Source organism: Pristiophorus japonicus, chromosome 33, assembly GCF_044704955.1.
Source record: "Pristiophorus japonicus isolate sPriJap1 chromosome 33, sPriJap1.hap1, whole genome shotgun sequence".
NCBI classification, from domain to species: Eukaryota; Metazoa; Chordata; class Chondrichthyes; family Pristiophoridae; genus Pristiophorus; species Pristiophorus japonicus.
This window is the reverse complement of record NC_092009.1, coordinates 15,864-28,955: the sequence shown is the minus strand read 5'-3', so window position 1 is coordinate 28,955 and position 13,092 is coordinate 15,864. Positions and strand designations below refer to the sequence as shown.

At 45.1% G+C, this 13,092-nt stretch overlaps 1 protein-coding gene across 1 annotated transcript; it reads right to left on the bottom strand.

Moving 5' to 3' along the window:
• Positions 1–2,710: 2,710 nt before the first annotated feature.
• On the bottom strand, positions 2,711–12,507 carry LOC139240652 (probable G-protein coupled receptor 139; the record flags this gene model as incomplete). Its single annotated transcript, XM_070869220.1, has 3 exons — positions 2,711–2,809; positions 3,326–4,218; positions 12,355–12,507. Coding segments are annotated over 3 exons (1,145 nt in total), but the record flags the coding sequence as incomplete, so codon positions are not given.
• Positions 12,508–13,092: the final 585 nt, after the last annotated feature.

Genomic DNA, 13,092 nt, shown 5'->3' with positions numbered 1-13,092 from the left:
CCTCACACACTGAGCCTCACATTCACACACACTTCAGCTGGGTCTGGATGACTGGACCCTGAGACTGGTCCCTCACACACTGAGACTCACATTCACACACACTTCAGCTGTGTCTGGATCACTGGACCCTGAGACTGGTCCCTCACACACTGAGCATCACTTTCACACACACTTCAGCTGGGTCTGGATCACTGGACACTGAGGCTGGTCCCTCACACACTGATCCTCACATTCACACACACTTCAGCTGGGTCTGGATCACTGGACCCTGAGGCTGGTCCCTCACACACTGAGCCTCACATTCACACATACTTCAGCTGGGTCTGGATCACTGGACCCTGAGGCTGGTCCCGCACACACTGATCCGCACATTCACACACACTTCAGCTGGGTCTGGATCACTGGACCCTGAGACTGGTCTCTCACACACTGAGCCTCACATTCACACACGCTTCAGCTGGGTCTGGATCACTGGACCCTGAGGCTGGTCCCTCAAACACTGATCCTCACATTCACACACACTTCAGCTGGGTCTGGATCACTGGACCCTGAGACTGGTGCCTCACACACTGAGCCTCACATTCACACACACTTCAGCTGGGTCTGGATCACTGGACCCTGAGACTGGTCCCTCACACACTGAGCCTCACATTCACTCACACTTCAGCTGGGTCTGGATCACTGGACCCTGAGACTGGTCCCTCACACACTGAGCCTCACATTCACACACACTTCAGCTGGGTCTGGTTCACTGGTCCCAGAGGCTGGTCCCTCACACAATGAGCTTCACATTCACACACACTTCAGCTGGGTCTGGATCACTGGACCCTGAGGCTGGTCCCTCACACACTGATCCTCACATTCACACACACTTCAGCTGTGTCTGGATCACTGGACCCTGAGACTGGTCTCTCACACACTGAGCCTCATATTCACACACACTTCAGCTGGATCTGGATCACTGGATCCTGAGGCTGGTCCCTCACACACTGATCCTCACATTCACACACACTTCAGCTGGGTCTGGATCACTGGACACTGAGACTGGTCCCTCACACACTGAGCCTCACATTCACACACACTTCAGCTGGGTCTGGATCACTGGACCCTGAGACTGGTCCCTCACACACTGAGCCTCACATTCACACACACTTCAGCTGGGTCTGGATCACTGGACCCTGAGGCAGGTCCCTCACACACTGAACCTCACATTCACACACTCTTCAGCTGGGTCTGGATCACTGGACCCTGAGACTGGTCCCTCACACACTGAGCCTCACATTCACACAAACTTCAGCTGGATCTGGATCACTGGACCCTGAGGCTGGTCCCTCACACACTGAGCCTCACATTCACACACACTTCAGCTGGGTCTGGATCACTGGACCCTGAAACTGGTCCCTCACACACTGAGCCTCACATTTACACACACTTCAGCTGGGTCTGGATCACTGGACCCTGAGGCTGGTCCCTTCACACAGTGAGCCTCATATTCACACACACTTCAGCTGGGTCTGGATCACTGGACCCTGAGACTGGTCCCTCACACACTGAGCCTCACATTCACACATACTTCAGCTGGGTCTGGATCACTGGACCCTGAGACTGGTCCCTCACACACTGAGCCTCACATTCACACATACTTCAGCTGGGTCTGGATCACTGGACCCTGAGACTGGTCCCTCACACACTGAGCCTCACATTCACACACACTGCAGCTGGGACTGGATCACTGGACCCTGAGACTGGTCCCTCACACACTGAGCCTCACATTCACACACACTTCAGCTGGATCTGGATCACTGGACACTGAGGCTGGTCCCTCACACACTGAGCCTCACATTCACACACACTTCAGCTGGGTCTGGATCTCTGGACCCTGAGACTGGTCCCTCACACACTGAGCCTCACATTCACACACACTTCAGCTGGGTCTGGATCACTAGACACTTTAGAGTAGTCGCTCACACACTGAGCCTCACATTCACATACACTTCAGCTGGGTCTGGATCACTTGACCCTGAGACTGGTCCCTCACACACTGAGCCTCACATTCACACACTCTTCAGCTGTGTATGGACCACTGGACCCTGAGACTGGTCCCTCACACACTGAGCCTCACATTCACACACACTTCAGCTGGGTCTGGATCACTGGACACTGAGACTGGTCCCTCAAACACTGAGCCTCATATACACACACACTTCAGCTGGATCTGGATCACTGGACCCTGAGACTGGTCCCTCACACACTGAGCCTCACATTCACACACACTTCAGCTGGGTCTGGATCACTGGACCCTGAGACTGGTCCCTCACACACTGAGCCTCACATTCACACACACTTCAGCTGGGTCTGGATCACTGGACCCTGATACCGGATATGCAGCGAATGAGTTCGGACAATGGCGGGGTTTTCCTGCAGAAAGTGAGCCTCAGTATGTTTTTGGTGAAGGAGAGCTCGATGAAAGCACCGCTATTTTACTGGTCACAAGCTTAGAATCACATTGCTGTCACAGTGCCCAATCTGACCTGAGGTCACAGATATCTGACAGCAGTCAATGGCCACCTGGGTCATTTCTTCCTGAGAAGTGTCTGCAGCTGTCCACACACCGTTCTACTGGTTCTCATTGCCAGTGGTATTGTTACTCTGCAAACAGCATTGTACATAGACAGTGGGAAAGGGGACTCACTGCTGGAAACACCACCGTTCACAGACACCAGGACAATGGACTCACGTCCGGAATTAACATCACTTCAGTTCCAATAAATTCCACAGAGCCGCATGTGATGGAGAAGCTGTTCGTGAACTGGAGAATGGAAAATTTCAAAGACAATACATGCTGATTGATATAATGATCTGTTTATTATTCTCCAGGCATTTCCACACTCAAAAACCAATACAGTTATCATTCACTTCCTGATATTCTTCAGCTATTAAATCGAAAGGTGTATTCTCCTTTTATACTCCCCTGGGGTAACCCACGTGTTCTGATGTTCATCCGGCAATAAACATTCCATGGTCACAACATCCTAAACCTCAATGCTGGGACTTGTATCTCTTTGTGTCCAGGAGCATGATTTCATCCAATTAAACTGCTACCTCTATTATAACCCACTGTCTACATAATGGTCTTCTCCATTGTTCACTGACACTTACATAGGAAACCGCAGGCCTTGTCAGATATTGCCCAGTGTTATGTCTGAAGAAGCCTGGGCCTGAGTTGTAGCCTGCTGAGTTTCAGGTAAAATATAACTCAGGATACGATATGTGATGTAATGCAGATCTAATGTTGGGAATTGCTCTGAACTTTTCTTTCCTGAACTAAATTAAATATTATTCTCAGAGGAAACTTCAACCCATTTTTCAGCTCATCTCTGAATTTAGTCTGCGTTACTGCATAAATACACGTGTTTGTACAGCAGCTCAAAAGCAGCAGCATGTAGCTGGTAAAGTCTGCAATATACATCGGGTCATTGAAATCTGTATAATAATAATGGTTTGTAATTCGCATTAATAAGAAATATATCACATACGCCATCCAGAGCAGTATGAAGTTACCGGATACAGCGAAGAGTAAGATGATGGATTTCCTTCGGTTCTCCATCTCCGGATCATTGTGATTCTCATCTTTCTTGCTGCCCCTCAGCCTCCTGCGGACTCTGTTGGCCGCCAAAATGTTTCCTACAGTCAGAGCATTGAGCAGCAGTATGAGGAATATTGGGAGCAGTGGGGTTAAACAGCGGTTAATCCAGTCAAATGTTACCCAAGCAGTTACAGTGTAATACTCGGGTTTTACATTACAGCCCCAGGGTACATGGTCGATTGTATAGAAGGGTTCATATATAAAGAACCAGGGGATGTTTTTTATACAGAACAGCAGGCACACGGTTCCTATAACCAGGGATGCAGTTTTCTCGGTGCAATATTTAGTCCTCAGCTTCTGCCAACAAATGGTAACAAAACGATCGAAAATGAAAGCGATTGTTAACCAGACAGAAATATCGGTGACTGCACGATTCAGCGTTATGTGGAAAGAACACACAGGTGTGATGTACAGGAAGGTAGTCGGGAAATAATAATCATTAATCCGAACCAGTATCACATCAGTGATAATGACCAGTAGATCCGCCGCTGCCATGGCCACCAGGTAGCGAGTGATACATCTGGAGAGACCGCACTTTCCCCGGGACAGGATCACAATCGTCACCACATTAGCTGTAAAAGGGAAACACACAGGAACAGGGAATCAGCCGTCAGGTTACAACAAGGGAGCCAGTTACACAGGATTTGGTGTGAAATGTACTTTACTGCAGGATCTGAGGACTGGAACTGAACTCTTTACCGCTGCTAGAATTGTCCAGCAGAACAGGATTTTAACATACAATTGCAATGTTAAATATCTGTGAGTGTGGGGTAACTACCCGAAAATAAACGATGCACAAAGAGTATAGAATATACAAATAGACTCTGGAAATTTCCTCGGAGCTGTTACCCTTCTGCCACTGCAACTTCGTAGAAAGTGGTGTAGAAATCCACCGGAGATCCGAGTAAACTACTAGCCATTTAAATGTATGAATAAATGGACAGTGTGAGAATGATTTATGGATAATTGTGAAAAGTAGCAGTTCAGTGACAGAGGAAGAAATGAACAGAAAACTATTTGAAAATAAGTCATGAATGGTCAATTCTAAATTGGGAGATGTTTGGGGAGCGGTGAGAATAACGCCTGACCGAAATGCAGTGAATACTAAAGGGAACAACCGAGGGTGAGACAAAGTGCGGGATTTGGGTCCGTGGACAGGAAAGGGGAGCGGATACAAGGTGTGGGTACGGAATGGCTCAGAGTTCTCATGTTGTATTCGCAGACTGGAGGCTATGAGTAAAGACCTTTGGACAAACTACTGTCAAACACCACGATAATAGGGGAGTTGGTATGTTTGAACTCAACCAAGTTGCAACAGTTACGTTTATAATCCACCAGATAAACATTTAATCTGAACAACTGACTTCTTGCCTGGAAGTCTCAGGTATTTACATTGGTGTCTTGTACAGTGCAACCCCCATCTGGACAAACTCTAACAATAACCACAAGGGGGAGAAGTTCAGATGTGATCATGAACATACAACTTTATCTTGCACCTTCTTCTGTGATCCTAGGAAAAATATACATTCCAAAGTACACAATGGCACAAGGGCCATAATCTTCTCCTCGCTTTTAACGCCTCTAATAATGGAGCAAACCTCAGAGGGAGTTGTGGGTGGCGATCTCCAGACCGAAGCAAAGATACAGTACAAGTGACAATAGAGGCTGCAATCCAGCCCAGGAGATACCTGCCGAGATTGAGCTTCAGAAAGGCTCCGTGGTAAGGTCTTAGCTCTGAATTGGCAGAATCCATCTTTAATATTAATCCGGCACATAGCAATATGGAGAATCTGTCTCTGGTGAGAAAGACTGGCAGAAAGTACATCCCAGGGGATGTGGGACATTATATGTACCTGAGCTTCCAGCACAATCTATCAACAATGTAAGATATGCTCAGAAGTGTTTAATTCGGATTCCTTTGGTGTGCAGGATAGTGTGACATATAGCAATTGTTCCAACTTGATATATGTAAAGAGCTCCATGTGTTCATTTGTAAAGAAATAGAGACAGGCAGAGAGCGAGAGAGAGACTACATATACAAAAGATACATCGGCACTGAAAAGATATCCTGAACAAGATAAGGCGGCTGGTATAGAAATAATTAACTGCATTCCCGTTCAACTGTGTTTAGACAATACAGTCTTAGCTGGGAATTAAATCACATGGGTATATAAGATTAATATAGTTAATTATGAGTGTGGGGGGGGGGGGCGTCTGGTTACCACGGATACAGAAGTATAATGAAAATCTAAACAGAAAAATAGACAAAGTAGCTCTGAATCAAACACAAGAGATGGGCCGTCCTGTGCTCTTTACAAGACGGAGGTGGGCCTTCTTGAACGGCTGCAGTCCGTGTGGTGACGGTGCTCCACAGAGTTGTTAGCTGGTGAGCTGCATGAAATAATGGCGAAGATATGAGGAGATAATATTTTCGACTGGGCTTTGCAAATGGCCAAATCTGTCAGTACTTTATGTATCTGACGTATAGAGCCTCATAAAAGTTGCTAAAATCATGTCCCCTGTTCAGTATTTGTCAATTCACTGAATTAATTCAATAATTGTAACATTATTACAACAACAACAATAATTTCTACTTATATAGCGCCTTTATAAAACATCCCGAGGCGCTTCACAGGAGTGTTACAAGACAAAACAAATAAATTTGGCACCGAACCACATAAGAATAAATTACGACAGATGACCAAAAGCTTGGTTATAGGGAGGTTATAAGCACTGTCTTCAAGGAAGAAAGGGAGGTATAGAGGCGGTGAGGATTTAGGGAGGCTGTTGCAGAGCTCAGGGCTCGGACAACTGAAGGAACGGATACCAATGGTTGAGCAGTTATAATCAGGGATGCACAAGAGGGTAGAATTTGAGGAGCGCAGACATATTGGGGGCTTGCGATGTTGAAGCAGATTATAGAGATAACGAGGGACGAGGCCATGGAGGGATTTGTACACAGAAGGAGAATTTTGGAATCGAGGTATTGTTGAAGCGGGATCAATGTAGCTCAGCGAGCACAGGTGGGATTTCGTGCGAGATTGGAAATGAACTGGCAAGTTTTGAATTACCTCACGTTTACATAGGGTAGAATGCAGGAGGTCAGCCAGGAGTATGTTGGAGCTGTACAAACTCGAGGTACTTAAGGCATGGATGGAGGTTTCATCAGCAGAGGAACTGAGGCAGGGGCGGAGACGGGCAATGTTATGGAGGTGGAAACAGGTGGATTTAGTTATGTTGCAGATATATGGCCAGAAGATTATTTCCCGTTCTCATAGGATAGCTAGATTGCGAACTGTCTGGTTCAGTCACAGACAGAACACGGGAGAGGGATCGAGTCGTTGGTTATTGAACACAGTTTGTGGCGGGACCCAAAGAAAATGCCATCGGTATTCCCAATATTGAATTGGACAATATTTCTGCTCAACAAGTACTGAATGTCGGACAAGCAGTCTGCCAATTTAGAGACCTTGGAGGCCTCGAGAGAAGTCGGGGTTAGGTAGAGCTAGGTATCAGCAGCCTACATGTGGAAACTGAAGCTGTGTTTTCGGATGATGTCGGCAAGAGACATCATATAGTGGAGAACAGGAGGGGGCCAATGATAAATTCCTAGGGAACACGATATGCAACGATTTATCGTGAGAATAGAAGCGAATGCAAGTGATGTTCTGGCTACGATTAGGGAGATACAGATGGAACCAGGCATGTACACTCCCACCCAGTTGGAGAACCATTGGTGGGAAATGGAGTACTCAACCATATCAAAGGCTGCGGACTGGTTGAGAATGATGAGGAGGGAAAGTTTATCTTTGTCAATGTCACAAAGGATGCCATTTGTGACTTTGATAAGAGCTGTTTCGGTAGTGTGACATGGTGGACACCAGACTGAAGGGTTTCAAACATGGAGTTCCGGGAGGTGACAACATGTTCAAGGACTTTGGAGTGGAAATTAAGGTTGGAGAGGGGGCGATAGCTTGCAAGGCCAGTGTGGTGAAGGGTTGTTTTTTGAGGAGTGGGGTGATGACGGTAGATTTGAAGGAGATGAGCTTCGTGGGAATAGGGTCAAGATCAAGTGAGCAGGAAGTGGGTCTCATGGATAAGATGAGCATGGAGAGGTCAAGAGGGGCAGATCAGGGAGAGACTAGAGAGAGATGCGACTTCATGGCTAGGGCAGGGTGGAAACTTAGGGGATGTTTGACCCGTTGGGCTAGAGGAAGGAAGAGAAGTGGCAGAGGCAGCTGATTGGGTGGTCTCAATCTTTGAGACAAATAATTCCATGAGCTACTCACACTTGTTGTTGGAGGTGAGTGTGGTGGAGACTGGGGAGAGGAGTTAACATGAAGGTTAACAGTCGAGAATAGTAGCCGGGGGTTATATTTCCATTCTAGCACGATGTTGGAATAGTGAGCAGTTTTAGCAGACACGTGTTGGGCCCGATAATACTTTACTCAATCTAGCCAAATCTGGCGTAGAATGGTTCAATCAGTTGTCCGACACATCCGTACAAGTCTGCGGGCCTTGTACTTGAGTGAGCGAGACTGAGGGATGTACCAGCGGAAAGGCCAGGGTGAGAGAGATTAATTGTTTTAATAAGAAATAGGGCATCAAAGGTGATGGTGAGGGGATATTTGGGGAGATTGGTGGCTGTAGAAATGTCATTGCCAATTAATTCATTATCTCCTCGGTTTAAGCAGGGTCACAGTTTAAATATTGGTGATACCTGATTAACAAATATTCTCTTAACAAAACGATTTGACAATTAATCTTGTTGCTAATTGCAGCTGCTATATAATGACAGGACAATAAGGGAAACAATGTCCTTCTCTCACTGAATCCAATCACCTCTGTTGCCAGTTACAATTAAAATATCATTACTACTGTGTCTTAATGTTTCTATTTTCCAAGCTCTCCATCCCTTCCATCTCCGGTTCCACTGCCCGTGCAATGTCCCAAATATAATCATTACATGTGTGTATAACTGACTGCAAATGTTTAAAAATGAAATTTGTGGCTACGGACCATAACTGTGCTTGGTGCACGAATTCAGCTCTGAATAAATACATCACCACTGTGGTTTCAGGATTTCCTTAAAACACAACCGTATTTGTCAGAAATGGCGTGAAATAAAACACGTGTATGTTACACTCCAGCAAAGTTAATATGCGCTTTCACTGTTTGTCAGAAGATGGTTTCTGAAACTTCGTAACATATCTTGTAATGTAACTAAATGTATATATATACTACAGCAAGATCCACAAATACAACATCTGGTTGGTAAAGTTGGCTAAGGTTTGCGTTATTCGGAAAAACTGCCATGGGAAAGTCATACGAATGTCAGTCTAGATTTTCGACAGGGTGGGTATCAAACCCAAAAACTTCTGATTCAGATGGGAGCCCCGGCTGTTACATTTAAAGGCGAGGTAGATAAGTTAACCAGAGCATGCAAAGAGGAGAACATTAGCGAGGGGTTCCTGACGCTGCTAACGATTAACTGAAACAATTTCACACTCTAACGACATCCCACTGTGTGAATACTGGGCTCATTCTCACTGAGAACCGCATTGCTCCGAGACATTCCATGTAAAGCAATGTTAGATTTTGAGTTGGAGATTCAAAAACATTGTAACGTCAATAAACATCTCGCAAAGTTTGGAGGGAATGGAGGACAGATATTCTCGGAATTTCCGATAGTGACCCAAACCTGACAAATAATCACCTCAGGACCGACAGAACAATGACCAGGCCCTCCAGGTAATACAGCGAGACACGGATTTATGCAATCGGTAACCTGTTAAAATGAGTGATGGAAACTCTATGGGCTGCAATAATATCATCGGACATTTTTTCGTGTACAACATTCAGATACACTGAAATTGGACCTGCGATTGCCGGAAATCTCATTGCAGAAATGCTGACTCTGGTGCTTGACGTATAGGAACGCAGGATTTGATCATTCTGCCCCACAAGCCTTTTCCACCATTCCAGTAGAACATGGGTGATCGGCACCCTCACTCCAATTACCGTCTTGGTTCAATATCCCTTGATACCCTGACCTTAACAAATCTATCGATCAGAGTCTGTAAATTTACAATTGACCATTAATTGACAGGATTTTGGGAGAACGAGTGTAAATTTCGATTAAACTTTGTGTGAGAAAGTGTTTCGTGATTTCACTCCGAGCTCCAATTTTAAGATAATGCCTTCTGGTTTAGATTACATAGGAAACAGTTTCTGTGCCCCCACTATCGAACACTTTATCTATTTAAATAGCTCGGTTATATCACGTTTCTCCCTTCTAAACACAATGGAATACAAGGCAAGGTTATGTAATCTTTCCCCATATTTGAATACTTTAAATCCTGGTATCAGTCTGGTTAACTTGTGCTGAAACCCCTCGAAGGCCAATCCATCTATCCTGCGATATGTTGCCCAAAACTGAACGTATATATTCCAAATGGGATCTGACCAAATCTCTGTACAGCGAGAACAGCACTTCCTCAGTTGTAAATATCTTCCCCCTTGTGATAAAAGCCAAAATTCGCTTAACATTTATCCCGATTCTGTGGTTCCTTCCGTGCAACCAACTATCGATTCAAGTCGTAAGATTACAGCTAATTACGTGGGTTCCCAGTTTTACGAATAATAACTGAAAAACATTATCAAATCAGGGACTTAACTGACAATGTAATACAATTTGAGACGATGGGAAGAGACATTCCAATGCACCGAGCACTGATCATATTTATTGTTAAAATTACCGCAGCTGACACAAGATTGAATGGAAATAACAATTTGGCGCTTTTGCTTCACAAACTAAGCACGTTACCGGGAACACCAATTACCACGCCGAGAACTGGAACACGGCAAATGGTAATAAAATAAATCAAACTGTATTGATCTCTGAGAAATGATGGGGTCTCTTGGTGCGGCACATGTTACAAGGACCATGTGAGCTGATATAGTGAGAGATACTCTTAGTAATACAGGGGCGAAGCTTGCAGTAGTATCATTAGGCTGCGTTGATCCTGAGATTTGTGAGAGTCATCGGGACAGTGAGACAACTCACTTCAATCTGTTCTCATTGAGTAACCTCTTCAAACAGACTCTGCAGAGTGTTAAAAACAACAGCCGTAATATTGGATTTTAATGCTGATCATGTTTCTTCAAACACAAACATGCAAGGCAATTTATTAGTACAGGGTGCTGGGAGCTCAGGAGACAGAATGTGAGATTTCAGTTTCCCAACTGAAGTGGGAAAGTTAGTCAGTGGTACAATGAGTGATAAAACACACTGGTTCGATATCCTGGGCTCTGCCACATAACCTGTAAATGTGAGTTAGAGGAATGTAATACAGACACAGATTACAGGGCGATATGACAGATGTGTTTAAAATTATTGACAGGATGGAAGAAGATAGATAGAAGCAGACTGATTCCAGTAGATGTGTGTTGCAGAACGAGGCGCTGTAGAAAGTAGATGAAATAGAAGACAATGGAACAGAGAGAAGAGAGAGCGGGAGAAGCTTTTTTATACAGGGATTGGGGAGGAGGTGGATTTCAGTCACATGGATAGAGGTTGAGGCAGAAACTGTCAGAATTCAAAGTAGATTGTGTCCGTGGCTGGAGGAAGAGGCGATAAAGGGATATGGAGACCGGTAGGGTAAATGTGACTAGAAATTCCTCTACCTCTCAGTATCTGAAGCGAAATTAAAGTGAATATGAGTGGATCACCGAGCGGACAGACTTACTGAGGGTACAATCGATGTTATATCACCCTGCAAGCGTTTGGTTTGAACAATAAATTTGTCCGATTAGTATAAAGGAACCTGACCCGGCATGGAGACGGTGCTTTGGTTAAAATGCAGGTATTGAATCTAAAACGGGTTTTTAAATGTGGACAATCCCAGGACAGCTGCATAGAGCGCCGCTGCCTTGTTCCAATCGCTCTCTCACAGCACGGATTCCCGGTCTGACCTGTACCGCTGCAGGAATGGATGTGACAGAAACCAGCTGCCTCCCACCGGCTGAAGGCAGAACAATCTTCGCCGGGAGGGTGAAGGCGAGTCTGAGAACAGGCTGGTCACCGGTCAGTGGAGAAGATGAGGGAGAGAGTCTGTGTTCCTGCATGGAGCACAATCCCACTCTCGGCATGGATTGTGATCACCAGGAATAATATCCGGCACTTTGCTGGAACCAGACCGAGAACAGCGGGTAGATTCTGATTAACGGGACAGAACAAATCCCGGTCCTGACTGTCCGAATTCCCAGGTACATGTCCATGATCGGCTGTCAGTGTCTGTCTCCACAGCGGGAGTCAATGGAGCATTTTACAACACGCTGAATGTTCAGTACAATATAATCTGTCAGATATTACCGAGTGTTACGGGAAAGGAGAGCAGGCACGGAAACATGGAATTAAAATAATCCATTGAATCACTCATTGTACGATTCTCAGATAAAAACCGAACCAGTTTGAAAGACATTACATGGGGAAATAATCTGAAGCTTTTATGGGGGTTAATGAATATTAGAAAGGCCCCAAATGATCAGTCACTTAAAAAGGTAGAGCGGGAAATACAGTCACTGACTTTCAGCCTTTTAATTGAATTGAGAAGAATAGTTAAAAAATATAATGATTGAAATTAGAGCAGGAATAAAGTTAATCCCAACTTTATTCACGACGTTAGTAACGGAATATAATCACTTACCGGGGATTCCCACGGCTGCTATAATCGGATAGTAAATCATTACCGCCTGTATAACTGGTGGTAACCAGGAAAATGGATAGTCGGCTGGCACAACTCTCATTCTGTCCGAGAAGTGATGATGACTCTTGGCACTGAACACAGGGCTCCAACTGACTGTGAGATGAGAGCTGAAGAGAAAAACGTAATTATAATTGCGGGAGATTTCCCGTGGGACCATGAAAGATCAGGAGCATTGATATTACTTCCAGTCATTTGACAGCACGTCAACACCCTGCACAGTAATGTTTGTGCTGCAATAATTATATCCAAACTAATAATACAAGTGTTTGACGTGAAACCACCCAAAGATTGGAGTGATATTTTGCTCACATTTCTAACTAACAATGTACAGAAAGCCGGGCTCTGCCGGCAATGCTGCACCACATTTAACAGAAGCAGCTCCAGTTTCCCTCCTGGTATGTGAGACGGTTAAATCCTGTCGATGCACCAACTGAATTCCCCGAATTCTGAAACATGTTTCAATGTTTACACCACTCCGGGCGTTCGTCACTCATCCGTTTCACTGTGGGAGTTCTGGTTGGCAATTGAATCAGAAATATATGTCTTTAGCACGGAGGAGGTCGGGCATTGCACCAGCACCTTGCAGAAAAATGAATGTAAATTATAGTGTAAAAAGTTGCTGAATTAATAGCGCAGAAAATGCAGTCTCATACTACAGCTCACTCACTTATTTTGCCT